Here is a 24,182-nt window from a genome sequence, read left to right as displayed (position 1 = left end):
TTCGCGATTTTCAAATGTGCTGGAATCGATTAATTGTGGCACTATTCCGACGTCATTTTGCGAGAGAAATCGATTGGGCGCAGTGCCAATACGCTGCGATCAACGCATCGAAAGTTACAGCCAAAAAACGACAACCTGAATTTTCGACATTTTTCAGCAGGTGCTTTTTTCCTCGTATCTTCTCTCCCGTTGATCCCACGCTCCTTTTGCTGCGTTTTCTGAGTTCCTTAGGGTCCAATTGGTCGGGAAAGAGTCATACGAATCAATTCTGTGACGAAAAATTTTTTGGTCAAAAAAAAAGGAAGGTTAACCCCTTTGTATTTTTGGCGAAAATTTTCGCGATTTTCAAAAGTGCTGGAATAAATTGATTGTGGCACTATTCCGACGTCATTTTGCGGGAGAAATCGATTGGGCGCAGTCCCAATACGCTGCGATCAACGCATCGGAAGTTACAGCCAAAAAACGAAAACCTGAACTTTCGACATTTTTCAGCAGGTGCTTTTTTCCTCGAATCTTCTCTCCCGTTGATCCCACGCTCCTTTTGCTGCGTTTTCTGAGTTCCTTGGGGTCCAATTGGTCGGGAAAGAGTCATACGAATCAATTCTGGGACGAAAAATTTTTTGGTCAAAAAAAAAGGAAGGTTAACCCCTTTGTATTTTTGGCGAAAATTTTCGCGATTTTCAAAAGTGCTGGAATCAATTAATTGTGGCACTATTCCGACGTCATTTTGCGAGAGAAATCGATTGGGCGCAGTCCCAATACGCTGCGATCAACGAATCAAAAGTTGCAGCCCTAAAACAAGAACCTGTGTTTTCGACATTTTTCAGCAGGTGCTTTTTTCCACGTATCTTCTCTCCCGTTGATCCCACGATCCTTTTGCTGCGTTTTCTGAGTTCCTTGGGGTCCAATTGGTCGGGAAAGAGTCATACGAATCAATTCTGGGACGAAAAATTTTTTGGTCAAAAAAAAAGGAAGGTTAACCCCTTTGTATTTTTGGCGAAAATTTTCGCGATTTTCAAATGTGCTGGAATCGATTAATCGTGGCACTATTCCGACGTCATTTTGCGAGAGAAATCGATTGGGCGCAGTCCCAATACGCTGCGATCAACGCATCGGAAGTTACAGCCAAAAAACGAAAACCTGAACTTTCGACATTTTTCAGCAGGTGCTTTTTTCCTCGAATCTTCTCTCCCGTTGATCCCACGCTCCTTTTGCTGCGTTTTCTGAGTTCCTTGGGGTCCAATTGGTCGGGAAAGAGTCATACGAATCAATTCTGGGACGAAAAATTTTTTGGTCAAAAAAAAAGGAAGGTTAACCCCTTTGTATTTTTGGCGAAAATTTTCGCGATTTTCAAAAGTGCTGAAATAAATTAATTGTGGCACTATTCCAACGTCATTTTGCGAGAGAAATCGATTGGGCGCAGTCCCAATACGCTGCGATCAACGCATCGACAGTTACAGCCAAAAAACGAAAACCTGAACTTTCGACATTTTTCAGCAGGTGCTTTTTTCCTCGAATCTTCTCTCCCGTTGATCCCACGCTCCTTTTGCTGCGTTTTCTGAGTTCCTTAGGGTCCAAATGGTCGGGAAAGAGTCATACGAATCAATTCTGTGACGAAAAATTTTTTGGTCAAAAAAAAAGGAAGGTTAACCCCTTTGTATTTTTGGCGAAAATTTTCGCGATTTTCAAAAGTGCTGGAATAAATTAATTGTGGCACTATCCCGACGTCATTTTGCGAGAGAAATCGATTGGGCGCAGTGCCAATACGCTGCGATCAACGCATCGAAAGTTACAGCCAAAAAACGACAACCTGAATTTTCGACATTTTTCAGCAGGTGCTTTTTTCCACGTATCTTCTCTCCCGTTGATCCCACGATCCTTTTGCTGCGTTTTCTGAGTTCCTTGGGGTCCAATTGGTCGGGAAAGAGTCATACGAATCAATTCTGAGACGAAAAATTTTTTGGTAAAAAAAAAAGGAAGGTTAACCCCTATGTATTTTTGGCGAAAATTTTCGCGATTTTCAAAAGTGCTGGAATAAATTAATTGTGGCACTATTCCGACGTAATTTTGCGAGAGAAATCGATTGGGCGCAGTCCCAATACGCTGCGATCAACGCATCGAAAGTTACAGCCAAAAAACGACAACCTGAATTTTCGACATTTTTCAGCAGGTGCTTTTTTCCTCGTATCTTCTCTCCCCTTGATCCCACGCTCCTTTTGCTGCGTTTTCTGAGTTCCTTGGGGTCCAATTGGTCGGGAAAGAGTCATACGAATCAATTCTGGGACGAAAAATTTTTTGGTCAAAAAAAAAGGAAGGTTAACCCCTTTGTATTTTTGGCGAAAATTTTCGCGATTTTCAAAAGTGCTGAAATAAATCAATTGTGGCACTATTCCGACGTAATTTTGCGAGAGAAATCGATTGGGCGCAGTCCCAATACGCTGCGATCAACGCATCGGAAGTTACAGCCAAAAAACGACAACCTGAATTTTCGACATTTTTCAGCAGGTGCTTTTTTCCTCGTATCTTCTCTCCCGTTGATCCCACGCTCCTTTTGCTGCGTTTTCTGAGTTCCTTGGGGTCCAATTGGTCGGGAAAGAGTCATACGAATCAATTCTGGGACGAAAAATTTTTTGGTAAAAAAAAAAGGAAGGTTAACCCCTATGTATTTTTGGCGAAAATTTTCGCGATTTTCAAAAGTGCTGGAATAAATTAATTGTGGCACTATTCCGACGTAATTTTGCGAGAGAAATCGATTGGGCGCAGTCCCAATACGCTGCGATCAACGCATCGAAAGTTACAGCCAAAAAACGACAACCTGAATTTTCGACATTTTTCAGCAGGTGCTTTTTTCCTCGTATCTTCTCTCCCCTTGATCCCACGCTCCTTTTGCTGCGTTTTCTGAGTTCCTTGGGGTCCAATTGGTCGGGAAAGAGTCATACGAATCAATTCTGGGACGAAAAATTTTTTGGTCAAAAAAAAAGGAAGGTTAACCCCTTTGTATTTTTGGCGAAAATTTTCGCGATTTTCAAAAGTGCTGGAATAAATTAATTGTGGCACTATTCCGACGTAATTTTGCGAGAGAAATCGATTGGGCGCAGTCCCAATACGCTGCGATCAACGCATCGGAAGTTACAGCCAAAAAACGACAACCTGAATTTTCGACATTTTTCAGCAGGTGCTTTTTTCCTCGTATCTTCTCTCCCGTTGATCCCACGCTCCTTTTGCTGCGTTTTCTGAGTTCCTTGGGGTCCAATTGGTCGGGAAAGAGTCATACGAATCAATTCTGGGACGAAAAATTTTTTGGTCAAAAAAAAAGGAAGGTTAACCCCTTTGTATTTTTGGCGAAAATTTTCGCGATTTTCAAAAGTGCTGAAATAAATCAATTGTGGCACTATTCCGACGTCATTTTGCGAGAGAAATCGATTGGGCGCAGTCCCAATACGCTGCGATCAACGCATCGACAGTTACAGCCAAAAAACGACAACCTGAATTTTCGACATTTTTCAGCAGGTGCTTTTTTCCTCGTATCTTCTCTCCCCTTGATCCCACGCTCCTTTTGCTGCGTTTTCTGAGTTCCTTGGGGTCCAATTGGTCGGGAAAGAGTCATACGAATCAATTCTGGGACGAAAAATTTTTTGGTAAAAAAAAAAGGAAGGTTAACCCCTATGTATTTTTGGCGAAAATTTTCGCGATTTTCAAAAGTGCTGGAATAAATTAATTGTGGCACTATTCCGACGTAATTTTGCGAGAGAAATCGATTGGGCGCAGTCCCAATACGCTGCGATCAACGCATCGAAAGTTACAGCCAAAAAACGACAACCTGAATTTTCGACATTTTTCAGCAGGTGCTTTTTTCCTCGTATCTTCTCTCCCCTTGATCCCACGCTCCTTTTGCTGCGTTTTCTGAGTTCCTTGGGGTCCAATTGGTCGGGAAAGAGTCATACGAATCAATTCTGGGACGAAAAATTTTTTGGTCAAAAAAAAAGGAAGGTTAACCCCTTTGTATTTTTGGCGAAAATTTTCGCGATTTTCAAAAGTGCTGGAATAAATTAATTGTGGCACTATTCCGACGTAATTTTGCGAGAGAAATCGATTGGGCGCAGTCCCAATACGCTGCGATCAACGCATCGGAAGTTACAGCCAAAAAACGACAACCTGAATTTTCGACATTTTTCAGCAGGTGCTTTTTTCCTCGTATCTTCTCTCCCGTTGATCCCACGCTCCTTTTGCTGCGTTTTCTGAGTTCCTTGGGGTCCAATTGGTCGGGAAAGAGTCATACGAATCAATTCTGGGACGAAAAATTTTTTGGTCAAAAAAAAAGGAAGGTTAACCCCTTTGTATTTTTGGCGAAAATTTTCGCGATTTTCAAAAGTGCTGAAATAAATCAATTGTGGCACTATTCCGACGTCATTTTGCGAGAGAAATCGATTGGGCGCAGTCCCAATACGCTGCGATCAACGCATCGACAGTTACAGCCAAAAAACGACAACCTGAATTTTCGACATTTTTCAGCAGGTGCTTTTTTCCTCGTATCTTCTCTCCCGTTGATCCCACGCTCCTTTTGCTGCGTTTTCCGAGTTCCTTGGGGTCCAATTGGTCGGGAAAGAGTCATACGAATCAATTCAGGGACGAAAAATTTTTTGGTCAAAAAAAAAGGAAGGTTAACCCCTTTGTATTTTTGGCGAAAATTTTCGCGATTTTCAAAAGTGCTGAAATAAATTAATTGTGGCACTATTCCGACGTCATTTTGCGAGAGAAATCGATTGGGCGCAGTTCCAATACGCTGCGATCAACGCATCGACAGTCACAGCCAAAAAACGATAACCTGAACTTTCGACATTTTTCAGCAGGTGCTTTTTTCCTCGAATCTTCTCTCCCGTTGATCCCACGCTCCTTTTGCTGCGTTTTCTGAGTTCCTTAGGGTCCAATTGGTCGGGAAAGAGTCATAGGAATCAATTCTGTGACGAAAAATTTTTTGGTCAAAAAAAAAGGAAGGTTAACCCCTTTGTATTTTTGGCGAAAATTTTCGCGATTTTCAAAAGTGCTGGAATAAATTGATTGTGGCACTATTCCGACGTCATTTTGCGAGAGAAATCGATTGGGCGCAGTCTCAATACGCTGCGATCAACGCATCGACAGTTACAGCCAAAATACGACAACCTGAATTTTCGACATTTTTCAGCAGGTGCTTTTTTCCTCGTATCTTCTCTCCCGTTGATCCCACGCTCCTTTTGCTGCGTTTTCTGAGTTCCTTGGGGTCCAATTGGTCGGGAAAGAGTCATACGAATCAATTCAGGGACGAAAAATTTTTTGGTCAAAAAAAAAGGAAGGTTAACCCCTTTGTATTTTTGGCGAAAATTTTCGCGATTTTCAAAAGTGCTGGAATAAATTGATTGTGGCACTATTCCGACGTCATTTTGCGGGAGAAATCGATTGCGCGCAGTCCCAATACGCTGCGATCAACGCATCGAAAGTTACAGCCAAAAAACGAAAACCTGAATTTTCGACATTTTTCAGCAGGTGCTTTTTTCCACGTATCTTCTCTCCCGTTGATCCCACGATCCTTTTGCTGCGTTTTCTGAGTTCCTTAGGGTCCAATTGGTCGGGAAAGAGTCATACGAATCAATTCTGAGACGAAAAATTTTTTGGTCAAAAAAAAAGGAAGGTTAACCCCTATGTATTTTTGGCGAAAATTTTCGCGATTTTCAAAAGTGCTGAAATAAATTAATTGTGGCACTATTCCGACGTCATTTTGCGAGAGAAATCGATTGGGCGCAGTCCCAATACGCTGCGATCAACGCATCGACAGTTACAGCCAAAAAACGAAAACCTGAACTTTCGACATTTTTCAGCAGGTGCTTTCTTCCTCGAATCTTCTCTCCCGTTGATCCCACGCTCCTTTTGCTGCGTTTTCTGAGTTCCTTAGGGTCCAATTGGTCGGGAAAGAGTCATACGAATCAATTCTGTGACGAAAAATTTTTTGGTCAAAAAAAAAGGAAGGTTAACCCCTTTGTATTTTTAGCAAAAATTTTCGCGATTTTCAAAAGTGCTGGAATAAATTGATTGTGGCACTATTCCGACGTCATTTTGCGGGAGAAATCGATTGGGCGCAGTCCCAATACGCTGCGATCAACGCATCGAAAGTTACAGCCAAAAAACGAAAACCTGAATTTTCGACATTTTTCAGCAGGTGCTTTTTTCCACGTATCTTCTCTCCCGTTGATCCCACGATCCTTTTGCTGCGTTTTCTGAGTTCCTTGGGGTCCAATTGGTCGGGAAAGAGTCATACGAATCAATTCTGGGACGAAAAATTTTTTGGTCAAAAAAAAAAGGAAGGTTAACCCCTTTGTATTTTTGGCGAAAATTTTCGCAATTTTCAAAAGTGCTGAAATAAATTAATTGTGGCACTATTCCGACGTCATTCTGCGAGAGAAATCGATTGGGCGCAGTCCCAATACGCTGCGATCAACGCATCGACAGTTACAGCCAAAAAACGACAACCTGAATTTTCGACATTTTTCAGCAGGTGCTTTTTTCCTCGTATCTTCTCTCCCGTTGATCCCACGCTCCTTTTGCTGCGTTTTCCGAGTTCCTTGGGGTCCAATTGGTCGGGAAAGAGTCATACGAATCAATTCAGGGACGAAAAATTTTTTGGTCAAAAAAAAAGGAAGGTTAACCCCTTTGTATTTTTGGCGAAAATTTTCGCGATTTTCAAAAGTGCTGAAATAAATTAATTGTGGCACTATTCCGACGTCATTTTGCGAGAGAAATCGATTGGGCGCAGTTCCAATACGCTGCGATCAACGCATCGACAGTCACAGCCAAAAAACGAAAACCTGAACTTTCGACATTTTTCAGCAGGTGCTTTTTTCCTCGAATCTTCTCTCCCGTTGATCCCACGCTCCTTTTGCTGCGTTTTCTGAGTTCCTTAGGGTCCAATTGGTCGGGAAAGAGTCATACGAATCAATTCTGTGACGAAAAATTTTTTGGTCAAAAAAAAAGGAAGGTTAACCCCTTTGTATTTTTGGCGAAAATTTTCGCGATTTTCAAAAGTGCTGGAATAAATTGATTGTGGCACTATTCCGACGTCATTTTGCGAGAGAAATCGATTGGGCGCAGTCCCAATACGCTGCGATCAACGCATCGACAGTTACAGCCAAAAAACGACAACCTGAATTTTCGACATTTTTCAGCAGGTGCTTTTTTCCTCGTATCTTCTCTCCCGTTGATCCCACGCTCCTTTTGCTGCGTTTTCTGAGTTCCTTGGGGTCCAATTGGTCGGGAAAGAGTCATACGAATCAATTCAGGGACGAAAAATTTTTTGGTCAAAAAAAAAGGAAGGTTAACCCCTTTGTATTTTTGGCGAAAATTTTCGCGATTTTCAAAAGTGCTGAAATAAATTAATTGTGGCACTATTCCAACGTCATTTTGCGAGAGAAATCGATTGGGCGCAGTTTCAATACGCTGCGATCAACGCATCGACAGTCACAGCCAAAAAACGAAAACCTGAACTTTCGACATTTTTCAGCAGGTGCTTTTTTCCTCGAATCTTCTCTCCCGTTGATCCCACGCTCCTTTTGCTGCGTTTTCTGAGTTCCTTAGGGTCCAATTGGTCGGGAAAGAGTCATACGAATCAATTCTGTGACGAAAAATTTTTTGGTCAAAAAAAAAGGAAGGTTAACCCCTTTGTATTTTTGGCGAAAATTTTCGCGATTTTCAAAAGTGCTGGAATAAATTGATTGTGGCACTATTCCGACGTCATTTTGCGGGAGAAATCGATTGGGCGCAGTCCCAATACGCTGCGATCAACGCATCGAAAGTTACAGCCAAAAAACGACAACCTGAATTTTCGACATTTTTCAGCAGGTGCTTTTTTCCTCGTATCTTCTCTCCCCTTGATCCCACGATCCTTTTGCTGCGTTTTCTGAGTTCCTTGGGGTCCAATTGGTCGGGAAAGAGTCATACGAATCAATTCTGAGACGAAAAATTTTTTGGTCAAAAAAAAAGGACGGTTAACCCCTATGTATTTTTGGCGAAAATTTTCGCGATTTTCAAAAGTGCTGAAATAAATTAATTGTGGCACTATTCCGACGTCATTTTGCGAGAGAAATCGATTGGGCGCAGTCCCAATACGCTGCGATCAACGCATCGACAGTTACAGCCAAAAAACGAAAACCTGAACTTTCGACATTTTTCAGCAGGTGCTTTCTTCCTCGAATCTTCTCTCCCGTTGATCCCACGCTCCTTTTGCTGCGTTTTCTGAGTTCCTTAGGGTCCAATTGGTCGGGAAAGAGTCATACGAATCAATTCTGTGACGAAAAATTTTTTGGTCAAAAAAAAAGGAAGGTTAACCCCTTTGTATTTTTGGCGAAAATTTTCGCGATTTTCAAAAGTGCTGGAATAAATTGATTGTGGCACTATTCCGACGTCATTTTGCGGGAGAAATCGATTGGGCGCAGTCCCAATACGCTGCGATCAACGCATCGAAAGTTACAGCCAAAAAACGAAAACCTGAATTTTCGACATTTTTCAGCAGGTGCTTTTTTCCACGTATCTTCTCTCCCGTTGATCCCACGATCCTTTTGCTGCGTTTTCTGAGTTCCTTGGGGTCCAATTGGTCGGGAAAGAGTCATACGAATCAATTCTGGGACGAAAAATTTTTTGGTCAAAAAAGAAAGGAAGGTTAACCCCTTTGTATTTTTGGCGAAAATTTTCGCGATTTTCAAAAGTGCTGAAATAAATTAATTGTGGCACTATTCCGACGTCATTTTGCGAGAGAAATCGATTGGGCGCAGTCCCAATACGCTGCGATCAACGCATCGACAGTTACAGCCAAAAAACGAAAACCTGAACTTTCGACATTTTTCAGCAGGTGCTTTTTTCCTCGAATCTTCTCTCCCGTTGATCCCACGCTCCTTTTGCTGCGTTTTCTGAGTTCCTTATGGTCCAATTGGTCGGGAAAGAGTCATACGAATCAATTCTGTGACGAAAAATTTTTTGGTCAAAAAAAAAGGAAGGTTAACCCCTTTGTATTTTTGGCGAAAATTTTCGCGATTTTCAAAAGTGCTGGAATAAATTGATTGTGGCACTATTCCGACGTCATTTTGCGGGAGAAATCGATTGGGCGCAGTCACAATACGCTGCGATCAACGCATCGAAAGTTACAGCCAAAAAACGAAAACCTGAATTTTCGACATTTTTCAGCAGGTGCTTTTTTCCTCGAATCTTCTCTCCCGTTGATCCCACGCTCCTTTTGCTGCGTTTTCTGAGTTCCTTGGGGTCTAATTGGTCGGGAAAGAGTCATACGAATCAATTCTGAGACGAAAAATTTTTTGGTCAAAAAAAAAGGAAGGTTAACCCCTTTGTATTTTTGGCGAAAATTTTCGCGATTTTCAAAAGTGCTGGAATCAATTAATTGTGGCACTATTCCGACGTCATTTTGCGAGAGAAATCGATTGGGCGCAGTCCCAATACGCTGCGATCAACGCATCGAAAGTTACAGCCAAAAAACGAAAACGATTAACGGATCATGAGTTACAGCGAAAAAATGAAAGATTTGCTCCGTAACTTCCCTGCTGCCGGTCCCTTGCTTTTTTTGATGTCTCTTTCGCAGTCCTGAAGGTTCAATTAGTTTAGGAAAATCCATTGTTATCTATTTCGAGACGAGAAGTTTTGGGTTGGAATACAAGGAAGGTCAACTTTCGATTTCTATTATAATCATTTTTATTTTATCATAATGTACAGATTCTGAAAATACTCAAATTAATGCATTTAGAAGCTATCTATATCATGATTATTCCTCAACGAATGCTAGGACTAAGTCAAGCTGAAGCGGTTGTCAACGTTATTTTGCGTTGATAATAAATTGCACGCATAGTTCAATGTCACAGCAACCAATGGCTTGAACTGCCATGTATAAATTTTCATCTTCTTTATTTCGCAGATGTGGTGATTTGAATCTCTTTTTATGCACTACGTTGTCATGTTTCGTCCAGAGAATACGAATATATCAATCTTATTTGGGACAAATTTTGAAAACTCCGCGAATTACAGCTGCATGACAATTACCAGTATCACTCTATACTTTCTGTACAATATCATATATTTCATTGGTAAAAAAATTCCATTTGCATCACGCTACAATCCATGAATAAGAAAATCGTATGTACGAGTATTGTAAGGTTTATCTCATACAATGGCCTCCGTAGTTTCCTGCCGCTGCTGAACGAAGTACGTGAGTTTGGGTAAGTTGGACCGTCTCTTCACACGTTTCTTGCTGTACCAAATGCTGCATCCCACGATGACGACACACATTCCGATTAAAACTGCAGTCATACAATTTATCGGGGTCATATTTCAAATTGATATTTTTATGCTTCTTTTTTATACTAACCATAAATTGTTGGTAGTATGTACAGATGGTGTGTACTTTTTTCGGTTATATGTTCTCGGATTAAAAGTTTCTTGACAGGAGATTGAACTTCCTTGACATCACTTAGCGTTGCAGGATATTCACTCGGGTTAAGTAAACTTTTCTGCTGAGCATCCTTACTTTGTATGGATTTCCAAATTGCATTTCCAGTTTCATCGTCCAACCACGACAGATCGTCCATTTCTTCTGAGAAAAGTAAAAATGCCATGTCAACTTAATTAACGTATTGAATAGTACCCTAAATATCGTGATTAGATCATAAGATAGAGTAAGTCTATGGAATTTAAGTATCATCAAATCATTTTGCAATCGAATTGTCAAATTTGCGTATCGTATTCCAAGTATGAATCACCATATAAGCATATTATGTATTACCGCCGAAATTTCGATTCCACAGAACATCGGCAACCAGTGATTCTGGCTTGGCTGGTAATTCAGCTTTGAACTCGATCTCATCTATGACTTTCAGTCCTGGGGCATGATCACCGGGGGGTGAATATACCAGGTACCCTTCCGTTTCGGCATAGTCAAAGGGGGCGCCCTTCCGTCGATCGAGCTCTTCCTCGAGTTCGGAAACATCTTCAGGACTGTTTTTGAACAAGCCAAAGCCTTCCATGATGTAGAGACTGTCCTCCGTCGTAATATTCTGCGTTTCAATTCTCACCATTGGCTCATTAATCTTCAGGACCAGCGAGTTAGGAAGATTTTGTATTGACCTGGCGACAATTTCACGGGAATTTACAGACGGTATAAAAACATTAAATAAAGACGAGTTGCAGTGTTCTTCGAAGCCAGTGAACCCCGGAGAACCGTCAACATCGGCAACTTCTTCAAGAGGAGTCACCAACTCGCTAACTACTGGCTCGAAAGTTTCCAAAACGATCACGTCCGAGTCATGTAAACTCTGAGGACCCCGGGGTTCAGGAGACGAATAGCCCAGTCGGCCAGCCTGAGTATCTTCATCATGATTTCTGTTCATCGTGAACGTCGCGTCTGCTTCTCTCTCTTCGGGATTATCAGGAATAATTGACGCGACAAGAGCCTCGAGGCGGCGTTCAGGATCGTTAATCAAATCACGGGGCATCGCTGACGAAGAGGACCGCATCAAACAATGTTCCAGATTGGAAATGCTGCTTTCAGAAACTGAGAGCGTCACAGCGTCAGTGCGTTGTTGATCAACCCGATTTTCGCTGTCCACTCTCTGGACGTTTTCCGACCGTTCAGTCGAAGAACCTGGGTTGCATCTCGATGCAAGATGCTGGTCGACATCGAGAACCTCTCGAAGGGGTCCGTGATCAACGTTTCTCTTTTTGGATACAGTTTCCGTCAGAGAAGGATCGCCAAAAGTCGTTGCTAACTCTTTCGACTGTCGTGGAACTTCCACGGTTTCTTCTGCTGACTTACCGCTCGTGCCAGCCTTGGCCATTGTATCAATGCTCAAAGGAATCGTTAATTTCAGTGGTCCATCTTTATCATCGATCGACATCCGGCCCGGTGATGCGGAGGAATCCTCGGCTACTTCAAACTCACTGTCGTTAAGTTTCAGCGAATGCAGTTTACCTTTTGACGAAGACCTTAAAACCTTGACGGACTCGATTTGGAGTTTTGGCGAGGCGTCGTCCGAAATTTCAGAGAATGTGGAATTACTGTGAGTATACGAACGCCGAGCTTTTTGACAATCGATGTGTTTCAGAGTATCGGCTACCTTCAAGAGGGTCAGTCGATTCAAACTGTCATTCACTGAGCTCCGTGAATATACGTTGAATTCAGGTTCGTCGTGACTCGAATTCTTTGTACTTTCCGCTATGGTATCGGTATCTGACCCATTACGAACTGCCGAAATTCTCAAACTCGTATTATAGGAGTTTTCCAACGTAGACGAATCACTTCCTATTGATGTTAAAATCACTGAAAACACAAAATAGAAATGTTGAGTTGGTCATTTTACTAAATAGATTAGAAGTTAAGAACACGAATATTTTACCTGAATGATCCTTCGTTGTGTTATCGCCAGGCGTTCTCGCCGAGGTAAATAACTCTTTGATGTTAAGGGGTACGTCTCGACTGTCCTCCGAGTGAACACTGAATTCGAAACTATTATCGTCTACGTCACGTCGTTTTGCAGTTCTCTGCATCGATTGACTTCTATTGATCATCTCTACAGTGGATGGGCGAGCAGAGGTGGATTCCGACATGTCGGCAGATCGATCCGAGACTAGAGTCGCTAATCTTGCCGTTGTGAAAGACGAATGAATCGCTGCAATTGATGAAGGCGCTACGTGACTTGAATTTATCAAGGCAGATCTGCGAAATTCTTCAGCGCTTTCGAATCCGAACGTCATCAGTTCGATAGATGACGCGGTTTCGTTAATTGTGGACCCCGCTGACGACGATGACGACGAGGAGAAGTTGAGCCAATTTTCAGTCAAACCTAAAGCGGCGTGTTAATGCATGGTATTCAACCACATTCATGAAAATTGGTTGACGTACCTGATCCTTTAGCCAGTTTGGACGACTCGTCCGATAATCTATCCAGAAGAACTTTGCTTTCACCTGTAGAAAGAAAATTGGACGGAATTGAATCATTGCGGCTCGCAGCGACAGGATTTGGCTCAGACGTGGCGTTGGACGTTTTTGAAGTGGAGTCCAAGAGTTTGGCCAATCCACTGTTGCGTTTTCGACCGCGGGGAGGATCCTGATCCAGACTGTCGGACCTTTCCATGCCAAAGGGTATTAGACTCGGACTTGCAGCATTTTTCTTCGCCAAACTCCCACGCGACTTCACTTTGCCTTCTCTTCGGTACAATTTCGAACGCCGCGAGTGTCGCTTTGAGTGCGACTGATCGTGGGGAGAACCCGACTTCCCGGCGTTGGATACTGAAACCGAAAAGTTATTAAAATCTGCACTACGTTATTGTTCCGATGAATTGATGAATAAATAAACTCGTATTCACCGAGGGTGACACTTCCGTTTAGGCTCGTTAAGTTTGCTGCTAGGTCAAAAGTAGCAACACTTGGAGTCGCAGGCCGCACCTGATCCTGATTTTCTTCTTCGGCATACTCCTCAGCTGGTCTTCTTTTGCTGTCTGAATCCGTATTCAGTAAGGCGATCGTGTCATTTTCCCTCGACTTTTGGGGATAGTTTTTGCCGTGAGCTGGCTGGTCATTCATCGAAGATGTTCGACGCGCTGATAGCCCTAAATCGGATGCAGGAAATCGCAGTTGTTGGGTTGAATTTTTCGAATATTCAAGATCATAACAATTGTTTGAATGAATATTTTACCTAATTAAAATTCTTTCAATATCATCATTGCTGGGAGGTTGAACGAGTAAGTATAAAATCTCGCTTACACTATCTCGTCAACAACGTAATTACAACATATTATCAGTCAGGCGGCAATTATCATAATATACAGAGTTTCCATAACAACATCCAACCGAACTGTGGATTGATTTTTTTAATTCACAATTTCAGAAATCACAGAAATCAGTTTTTTTCACGATTGCCACAGCTTGCGGGGATTAGTAAATACTCTGATTGTGATCTGCAGTTAAATTGTCATATTAATTGCCCTCTGAGCTCATTTTGATCCTAGCAATGTATACTTATAACACTTTCGTCCATTTCACCAGTGATAAGTTTAGTCATCAAAGATCATTGACAAAACAATATGTTGACAAAATCAGGTATGTTCGGCTAATTAATGAAATTCCGCGATTGGGGATAACAGGACCCGAAGTAGCAAATGATCGAACGAAATTCAATTCGACGATATTATGACTTGATTTACAGAGCTTTCAAAATTTGCAAAAGATTGGTTTTATCTAACTGGGAAATATTATGTTCATACCGAGTACGACCACAAGGCATAGAAGCCATCGGCAGTTCAACATGATCGTTCCGCAGCATACGTTTACGGTTAATTCCCTCGACCGTGTTTAACTGACGTGAATGAATTCAAATTTCCACGGTGTACCATTTCGCGTTAAACATGGACGTATAAAAATCATTGAATGTCCACGAATCGAGATGAACGGAAACGTAATCTCATACGATAAAATAAAGTTTGTTTATAAAACAATAGTTTGAGATGAATAATTGACGTGCGACTGGTCGTTCAGCCTCTACTCTGTTCCCTTACCTTTCGCTTTCAATTATTTGACGCAAGTATATCTATCTCGGAATTTGTGATATCGCTTTGATTTCTCAAGGTCAATTTTTTTCTGAGCCGTTCATTCGAATATGTATAATTAATATATATACGCTGTAGTAATCTTGTTGTTTGGTCGGCAATCGCTCGATGTGGAAGTAACCCGAACTGGGCGAGGCGAGAATATTATGTAAGACATTATCAAGAGTGTTTCCATATCAAGTGTATTGAAAAAACAATCCTCCACAACAACAGCAGATATACTACAGGAGATGTCTAAGCGCAGCTGTGTGAACTTGTTAACATGCTTTCGAATTTTAAACCTGACCTAATATTAAAAATTAAAGAGCTAGTTGTGCTGTATGATCACGTTTTTTACCGTAACGCGTAATCCAAGAAATGTATACTCTCTGGAAAAGCTAAAATTTCTGAAACGAGTGATGCGGCACGAAAATCTCATTCTTTCGTAAAAAAAAAAAGACTTTGTCAAGTTAACTACTGAGTGGGATAACATCTGTTAATATTGAGAGTGAAAGTTTCGTCGAGCCGGCTTGTCCGGGCTTCAACGTTATACTGGCGCGAAGCAGCCTGTGATAAATAATATTTCCATCTGTGATTCGCGTTGAGTTATCGACAATCGAGAATGTTAGATTTTAAGTTAAAAAGCACATTGAGTCTCATGATAACCTGGCAGACCTTGCGCGATACATGTATATACTTGAATATTCTTAATTTACAATCGTAAAATTGTGATATTTCATAAGAAGCTCTTACGTATTTTGCTAATTTAGAACACATTTTAGATAAGAAATCAACGTCTCCAATTAAGCCCAAGTTTTATAAGCAAAGTTTATGCAACGCGAAACCAAAACGATCCGTGCTGAAACCGTCAAACATTTTAATTTTGAGAGGCTTCTTTTCATCGATGGTGTAGCAGTGGAACCGGTGTGAGGAAACAAACCCAATAGATGATAAATGAATAAGAAACAACTGAATGAAAAATATTTAAATGCTTTAATCAGTTGCGTCGAGTTTCGTTCTTTCATATGCCGTGCGGTGTATAAAACACTGCGTAGAAGTGGAGGAAGCGGGCTCTACAGCCGCTTCAATACATCACCGTGTATATATATACAGATTCGCGGTGTCGCGACGCCAGTCGCGTCGTGAATTTCGCGCATTTAGTTCGTCGACGATACTGACTAATCCTCCAAGTGATTATACGAGAAGCCTCTTTCCTCCGTCTCCTAAGAAACATGGCTTCAAAAAATGAAAAGATTGGAATCATCGGAAGGTAGGTGCATTTAATTATAGTGACGGAACTATATCCTTCATTCGCTACGTCTCAGCTCGACAAGTGACTCGGAACCGCGTCTCGTGTTAATACGTATTGTACCTGAGGACTGTCGGTGTGACGCGTGACACTGATAGCAGTCGACATTGTGCTATAAGTCGTGTGGAATGGGAAGGAATCGCGTTACGTAACATAATTTTTTACTTATTACTCTTTTACTTATTAGCCATTCACTTGACATTTGCTTTACACCACGCTTAAAGCCACCTCTAATTCGGTGTATGAAAAGGGAAATAATATAAAATAACCGGCAGGTTTGGGATTCTCAAATCACTTGCCTACGGCTATGGATATACTAACAATCGTTACACCATTCCGTTCTGAACTGTTTTCCAACGACTCGAAGTCCGGCTTCGGCATGCGACTTGGCTGTCAAGTGATATGAGAACCGGTACCTAACCGCTACTGAGAAACTCTCCGAACGATGGCTCATCTGGGTCACCCAGTTCAATACAGGAAAGTGGTTCCTCGTCAGTCATGTCGGTGATGATGCAGATTTTTCAATTTTACATCTCAGCTCGGCGGACCCTTTCCATCGCCCAGACTGATAATAATAATTACCAAACAAACCTTCTCAGACGTTGATTGTAAGAAAGATCTGCTGACCATGAATTCAAATACCCGGCAGCTGAATAAACAGGACCATAATATGTTCTTGTATTAAAATTCTATCAACTTCGATTTCGTTACAGCGGCCTGATTGGACGCAGTTGGGCAATGCTATTCGCTAGTGTTGGCTACCAAGTCACCATCTACGATATTGTCCAGGAACAAATAACGAATGCTCTGAAAGACATTCGTCAGCAACTCAACACTCTCCAGAGTAATGGCCTCTTGCGTGGAAGTGTGGACGCTGATGGTCAGTTCAAAGCCATTAAAGGTCAGTGTCATGCGAAAACGAAATTCGAGGGTTTTCCAATTACGTGCCAGTTCAGCAATCTCCGGAAGGTATTTAACAACAAACTCAATTTTTTCAACCAGGTTCGACTAGCCTTGAAGATACCGTCAAGGGCGCCAAATTTGTCCAGGAATGCATTCCCGAGAAGCTGGACTGGAAGATCAAGCTCTACACTGATCTAGACAAGATCCTTGACGACAAGACCATTCTCTCATCCTCGACGTCCACTTTTCGTCCCTCACTATTCTCCGAAAAGATGAAACATCGGGATCAGGTCATTGTTTCTCATCCCGTAAGCATTTCTCTTGCATTATTAATATTTCGACAACGTAGATTATCTTGTCGAATTATCAGTGAACCGATGACCTAGGCTCATGGGCAGAGAAGGCGGAATAAAACTCTGTAATTGCTGCAATCAAACAAGAATGATAACGTGGCGAAGAATAAATTGTCAAGTGACGTAATATTGGTTTATCAACTCTGTTGAATCAACGCGAGAAGATGGTGGATGTTTACAATTTAATCTCAACGATTGGTTCAGTGCACTGTACAAGATACGCCAGCGTAACCTGGAAAATATAGAACGACATACAAAACGTTAATTAAACGCGCTTATTTCAGGTTAACCCACCATACTATGTGCCTCTCGTGGAGATCGTACCATCTCCATGGACCCGTCCCGAAATAGCAGTTGCAACACGAGCAATCATGACCGAAATCGGTCAGGCACCCGTATTGCTCAGCCGTGAAGTCGACGGATTTGCGCTCAATAGAATACAGTGAGTATCGATGGTTATAACGGCAGTGCCTATTTACCAGCAATAAAAGATATCTCCGAGTTTCCCGCAAAGATAAGTAGTGGTAATTTATCGATTGTACAAAAGCTTTGATCTGTTTATTGATTGTGAAATCGAAAGAAATCTAACTCTTATCTAAACTCTTGATGAACAAATCGCGTCCAATGAACACATATTTGAACGCAGGTACGCGATTCTGAACGAGGCGTGGCGAATGGTGGCTGACGGTATTTTGGATGTGAAAGATATGGACTTGGTAATGAGTGAGGGGCTTGGCATGAGATACGCGTTTTTGGGCGCCTTTGAAACGGCTCATCTCAACGCTGAAGGTGAGTTTACCAGGGATGTGACCAAAGGGGAATGAGTTGTAATCAAATCTTCGCGTTTTAGGAATGAAGAAATACTGCGAAACCTACAAAAACAGCATATACAACGTCAGCATGACGATGGGAGCCGTACCTAAGTTCGAGGGTGAAGTTGCCGAAAAGATTTCCAACCAACTAAATGCAATCACTCCCATCGATCAACTGCCAGCCAGAAGAGCGTGGCGTGACGATGCTCTGACCAAGCTTTCGATACTGAAAAAAGAGCTTGACAGCAAATGGAAAGACAGTCAATAAACTTTCTGACAGCAGTTGACGCGTGACGTTCAAAAAGCGAGTATATGGTTTCGCGTTTAAGGATTATTTTCACACTTTATACTTATCATTTTGTTCTTGGATTTCATTCATTTCATGTCGACTGATTTTTGATTAGACTCACGTAATATCAAAATATATTTTCATCACGAATTCGTTTTATACTTATTTTTGAATCGTCGGCCTAACATTAATTCGAACGGAAGCGACTGCAGATACGAGTACAATTGTGTTCGCAGATAACAGCGCGATTTAAGTGTCAGAATATACCTACGTATAATAGTTATAAGTTTCTGCCTCACACAATATGCCTGTACACAGAGTAATAAAAATTATTTTCGCAAAAAATTTGCCATTTTTTAAATTCAAATTCAAGATTTTTACTAACCGTTTAAATTTGTTTTCTGTAATATGTACAAGTCACGCACAAAAATTCTTGTGCGTCGTGTCTCTCGGCGTAAAAAGTGCCTCATTTTATGGGGTTGGGAGAATGATTTTTAAATTAATATTTCACTGGACAGAGTAGAAATGATTCTACCCACCAAACAACAGTGTGGTCACCATTCTGTCGGAATGGTAGCGGAATTTGTTCATGGTGGAAGGTTGGGATGATGGGAGTTACTGGGCGTACTGTCAAGGACGTACAACTGTTGTTCAAAATTATGATACTCCTGGGCGTAATCTTGAAAGCCGCCACTAGCCATCTCCATATTCGGATCTATTGGATGATAAGGTCCCGACGGCCTTATCCCCATGACGACGCCCTAGTTCCCAGGCATATTATAAATTTGCGGCCGGCAATGGCATGCTGGGCTCCGCTAATCTGATAACGCCTTGTGGTTCCCCGTTAGAGGTTGAGGCCGTATGCATCGCGGCGGATTCCATAGTCTGTTTAGCCGACGCTATGTTGGGGATCTCCGAGTTTCCTGCAGGTTCGGCTGCAGAAGCCGGATTATCTCCGGTTGGCACGCAGTCGGCGGACTTGGTGGAATCCCCGTGCTCCCTTTCCGATCGTGGGACGTCCGCATTTTTTTTGGGATTCACGGGGCACGGCGGGCGTTTCCGCACCGGCTTGCGAAACGGATTTTCGGAGCACATCTCGCGCAGGTTGGACATCAGTGTACTCTTTGGTAGTAGCTCGCTCATTTGAGCCAGTGATGTGATCGGGTCGAAATGGTCCGTACTTACGGACTCCGGAGTACCCAGATGACAGTCATCGACGTTGTTCGGGTTAAGTGGAAGGTTCTCGTGCTGCTCACTGATGAGCACGTGGTCTCGATAGCTGCCGGACGAGTCCAGAGGAGTAGACTGCAATGGGGTTTTCAGATTTGTTGGCTGCCTTTTGTTCGAGGAAGGTGAGGACTTCTTCGGCCGCCCCATGCAGTCAATTAGACCTTTGTCGTGAGGGGCTGCTGGGCTGTTCTGACTGCTCGATGTCTTTCCACTGCCAGCCTGAATGGTAGTTGAGAAATCGGACACCCAGTACCACGTGTTATTAGTGGGGGTACGAGGAGTACGAGGACTCCGAGGGTTCGGAAGTAGACCCCCGAATCCACGATCATTGATCTCCGACAGAGGACTCGTCACCCCCATGCCGCTTGCGGAGCATTGATTGCTACCGACGTCTGGCAGTTTTCTAATTTGGCCGGTGTTGCTGGAATAGGAATAAATTATTCAATGATCACCTCATTTCAAACTTATATCGCTCTGATGCAATCTGGATGCACTTACGAAGACGAGTTAGTATCTTTCGATCTAGTGATTGTCTCAGTTAACTCCTGTTGGAGTCTTGGCACTGGCATCAGATTCCCGTCCTTGGTATCCGTAGCAGTCCCAACTTGCTCCCGCTGTTCCCGACTGACCGCTTCTAAAGTCTGACAAAGTATGTCATCCACTGTGAATCCAAACGGAGGTGGAGAGAGAGAGAGAGAGAGAGGGAGAGAGAGAAAGACAAAGAGAGAGAGAGAGAGTGAGAGACAGAGTTAGGCATTTAGAATTTCAAATGGCTGATATTCGATGCGAATGAACTCAGAATAAATTTACCGCTCGGTGAATGACGTGATATTAAGTCGATGGGCTGTTTCTGCATCGAAGGTGGACCAGGAGTGAATCCCAAAAGGTGAGGGTAAGACGCCGGTGTTTCAGAGTTACTGTGGTTCAAAGATCTGTCAATTCTGGGGGGAGCATTGCCAGCGCCGCAGCTCGGGGACTCCTGAGTAATCCGACTCTCCAGTGGCAATAATCCTGATCTTTGCCTAACACAGTGAACATGCCTGCTTTTATGAACTGATGAATTTTCGCCTGAGTTGGCGGAAAGTGAAGAGAGAGATAAATTGCTGGTTCGGTTATTGGAGAACGATGGGGTTGAACCTAGCAAGGTGATAAGCGGGCTCGATGGTCTCTTTGGTCGATGGTGAGGGGGTGAAGGGCCTTGGCCTGTTGAACCGGCAGTTAGACTTCTGTCACTCAATGTCACTGGACTGGAATTGTCAGCCGATACCTGCACGGGGTTATTAGTTTAGGCTCAGACATGTTTTAATTCGATCCGAGAAAACGTTAAATATTATTTTACCTTATTGTCCAAGTCGAAAAGCTGACTTTTAATGTCGTCCCATTCGGTATTGGCCGCAAGCTCATCCACTGGTCTGTCGGATGGTGAATTTTTGTCACTATGTCTGAATGGCTGCGACTGAGTGCTCTGCGCTGAGACCTGGGCTGGTCTATCAGTCACTTTCTTACACTTGTTAAATATTATAGCTTGTGCCCTTCGTAGTATGGCCAATTGTGCTTCTCGATATATACGTTGTCGCAGAATCAAAACCCCGTTGGGTGCTTTGACTCCCCGTAACGAAGGCTGCGGCCAGTTAGGACTTGAGTTAACAGAGTCGGTGATCGAATAGGGACTGGGCAGAGAACTCACTGGATCAAATAAAAGCTGTATGATTTAAATTTACTGATTGAATGTATATCCTGTAAGTACATGACGCGGTGATAGTACTGGATATTCAAATAGATAACAAATAGAAACTCCCAACCACACTTGCCTACGTTATTGATGGTATGGTCGATCGATGATTCGGTATTACCAAACGAATTTTCACTGTTCAAGTTTTGAAAATTATTTGCAGACGGTTCGTTCCTAAACGGTGAATGATTCGGATTTTGATCTGTCAATTCTTGGATTTTGTAGGTAGAGCTGTTGCCGCAGGTTTCTTGATTGTTTTGATCGTACATAGGAGCATTGAAGTTATTAGACCAAGCACGAAGATGACCAGCTCTGTTTCTCATGATTTTATCTTTCTGTGGGGAAGAAAATGAAGAATGAAACGCTTTTGCGATACTCTGCGGATAACGTAGCATTGGGAAATAACTCCATAATCATACCTCGAGCGACATTTTTCGCTGTAGTTGCGCAGAGTAGTAAGCTACGATTGATGGAAAGTCGCCTCGCAGAACAGCTTTGCTACCTGTATTCGCTATCAGCGTAGAGAAAACAAAAACCTGTCTCTGTGGTCGCACGAATTGGGATTTCCCTTCACCAAAATCATTGCCACCGCTGCATCCTCCGAGCGTATTGGCATTCGGTTTCCACATAGAGACCCCAGCAGGATCTTATAAAGAAAACATCGAACGATGCGATATTATGAAGTAGAACAGAGATTTTTCTAATTGCGAATGAGACATAGTAGGCACTTACCATTGGGGAATCTGCAACTGTATTGAATTTTCTCTCGTTTTGGTGTAATCAACGCTACTTGATTATTAGTTTCTTCCGTGCTTTCCCTAATTTTTCTATCTCCGTTCAAATTTTCAGGAATCCCGCTTAATTCTCTGATGCAAGGTTTGGAATCTGCATCAGAGTTTTCGATGTCGTTACCGCTGGAACTATTTTTACTCATCGTGCAAGAATCTTTACATGGCTCTTGTTTCAAGATTATTTTCTGCTCGCAATCCAAGTCGTTGATTATTTTTTCGATTTCATTTTCGTACCCCGTGACCTTTGAATCAGTGAGAAGCTGGAAAAGCTAAACATGGGCGGGAAATTTAATTTATTTTTGACTCAACGATAAATTTCCCCTTTTTCAAAAGTGGCACTTTCGATAGTAAGTATCTCAGATTTTCGAGTTTACTCTCCATTTTTTTTTCTATTTTGATTACATATTTCTTTCTGTATTACTGTGAACTTTCACTAATATTCTAGTTTTCAGACTATTAGAATGATTACACTTAGACATAAAAGGTAAAATTACAATGATGTTTTATGCTAAATGCTTTTATTAAATTTTTTCATCATTTGTAATAATTTGTAATGCAACAAACAAAAATTTTAGCAAAGTTTCGAAATTCAATTGTAGAAATCTCAATTGATATCATCTGAATTGTTGATGTTGCTAATACAGAATAAATACCAGGCAGTTATTTTTATTGTACTTCCATAAATTTCAAACTTTTATTTAATTTTTAAAAAGTATATTTTTTAGTTGGGGGTGGAGGAGCTGGGGGAGGGTTTGATCACACAGCCCCACTAGGGTCTGGTCCCGATTTTGCCAACCTACTCTTATGCATTTACAATTAATTTTTTTAATTAATAATAGCTGTTCTGAATTCTAAAGACAATATTGCGAAAAATATCGAGTCCCATTTCTCAAGCCAATAACACAGGAATAAAAGTCGGTTATCCGCGCGGGTGGGCTTATCGCCTCAGCGAAGCGAGTTCGACTTTATTCCCTTGTTGCATAATGTACAGTTATTTTTCCAGCAGAAACAGATTTTGAATACTTTGTACACGAACTGGTTCATACACATGGCAATAATATGGAAGTACTAATAACAATGATTCTACATCTTATTTTGCACTGATAGGGATGGTTCTTTATAAATCTTTATAATTTTTGCCTTGTTCACAATTGATTTAAGAATCTCATTACATCTACATGATTGATTGAACTCAGTAATCCTTGAGAAATTGGTTGACGAATTATGCTCAGAATGAATTTCAAGAATAGCAATGTATGATATAGGTTTATTCCACCAACAAGTGTGTCACCTTTGAAACAGTATGGAAATTAAATTCACACAGTATGTTGTATCTGTTTGTAAACATGTGAGTACAAGGATAAAGTACCTTTGACATTTTTCGACCGGGGGGTGTTTTTATAGTAATTATCTAGAGAAGCGTGTGGGTGATTTTGTTCATACGTAGCGAATTATTAAAAATATACAATTATCATTCGCCGATCATGTCAAAAGACGTACAAGAGAGATACAATGATTATTGCAAAAGAAATAAAGCCCCGAAATTGAGCGGTAAGTTTATTTTCACACGATCGGGGTACACAATCGTCGCCATAACTATTGACACAAAAACTCGCAACCTCGGCTCTCGGGTACCGACTACTCAACAAGTACATACGCATCTGATTTTAGACCTGGGTTAGCCCAGCAACTTGTCATTGGCGGAGTCCCAGGGAGGGGATAAACTGGAAACCTCAAATTTGGCCAATAGGGTAATATATAATCCTCTCATTAGGGCTAGTCGAACCGACTGATTGTAGGAATTACAGTAATGAGGCACCCTTACTAAAAGTTGGTTGCAAACAAATTTTCTATCCAAAATCGAACGCAACGGTTTCTGACACTTTAGCATATATTTTTCTTTCCTCCTACTTCCAATAATCAATTTCTACACGGCTGAAAATGCTGGGAATGAATTCCTCGCAGAACCGTACAGAAAATTCATATCAATCGACATGCTCAAGTCTGTGAAATATCATTACAGCTCATTTTTTTTGGCGCCTAGTAGCCCATCAGGATTATCGTGCGCATTGGGTATGAAATCTCTTCCGAAGTTCAACTGATACGCAATAAATTCAAATAAATTATGATGAAAACGAAATTGTAAAAAATCTATTGTA

The 24,182-nt window shown here is 41.8% G+C and overlaps 3 protein-coding genes across 4 annotated transcripts; 1 reads left to right on the top strand and 2 right to left on the bottom strand.

Annotated features, from left to right (window-relative positions):
* Positions 1–9,762: 9,762 nt before the first annotated feature.
* On the bottom strand, positions 9,763–16,663 carry LOC124185377 (platelet binding protein GspB-like). Of its 2 annotated transcripts, none has more exons than XM_046576099.1 (7): positions 16,235–16,663; positions 13,387–13,629; positions 12,923–13,309; positions 12,417–12,863; positions 10,808–12,340; positions 10,394–10,615; positions 9,763–10,325 (listed from the first exon to the last, which is right to left on the bottom strand). In XM_046576099.1, the coding sequence occupies exons 1-7, from the start codon at positions 16,365–16,367 to the stop codon at positions 10,189–10,191; spliced, it is 3,102 nt and encodes a 1,033-aa protein (XP_046432055.1). In that variant the 5' UTR covers positions 16,368–16,663; the 3' UTR covers positions 9,763–10,188. The 2 variants fall into 2 exon arrangements, with proteins under 2 accessions (XP_046432055.1, XP_046432046.1); XM_046576090.1 differs by having other exon boundaries at positions 10,394–10,618; positions 16,235–16,637.
* Positions 15,412–18,607, top strand: LOC124185458 (lambda-crystallin homolog). Its single transcript, XM_046576267.1, has 6 exons — positions 15,412–15,874; positions 16,627–16,814; positions 16,916–17,124; positions 17,454–17,611; positions 17,816–17,958; positions 18,020–18,607. The coding sequence occupies exons 1-6, from the start codon at positions 15,837–15,839 to the stop codon at positions 18,247–18,249; spliced, it is 966 nt and encodes a 321-aa protein (XP_046432223.1). The 5' UTR covers positions 15,412–15,836; the 3' UTR covers positions 18,250–18,607.
* LOC124185390 (protein BCL9 homolog) lies at positions 16,975–23,849 on the bottom strand. The gene is made up of 9 exons (XM_046576110.1): positions 23,393–23,849; positions 21,965–22,292; positions 21,652–21,878; positions 21,312–21,567; positions 20,840–21,186; positions 20,311–20,767; positions 19,999–20,161; positions 18,656–19,921; positions 16,975–17,241 (listed from the first exon to the last, which is right to left on the bottom strand). Exons 1-8 carry the CDS (start codon positions 23,399–23,401, stop codon positions 19,048–19,050), a joined length of 2,661 nt encoding a protein of 886 aa, XP_046432066.1. The 5' UTR covers positions 23,402–23,849; the 3' UTR covers positions 16,975–17,241; positions 18,656–19,047.
* Between the last annotated feature and the right edge of the window lie 333 nt (positions 23,850–24,182).

Source organism: Neodiprion fabricii, chromosome 1 (assembly GCF_021155785.1).
Source record: "Neodiprion fabricii isolate iyNeoFabr1 chromosome 1, iyNeoFabr1.1, whole genome shotgun sequence".
In the NCBI taxonomy this organism is placed as follows: Eukaryota; Metazoa; Arthropoda; class Insecta; order Hymenoptera; family Diprionidae; genus Neodiprion; species Neodiprion fabricii.
This window is presented reverse-complemented; position numbering and strand designations above follow the sequence as displayed.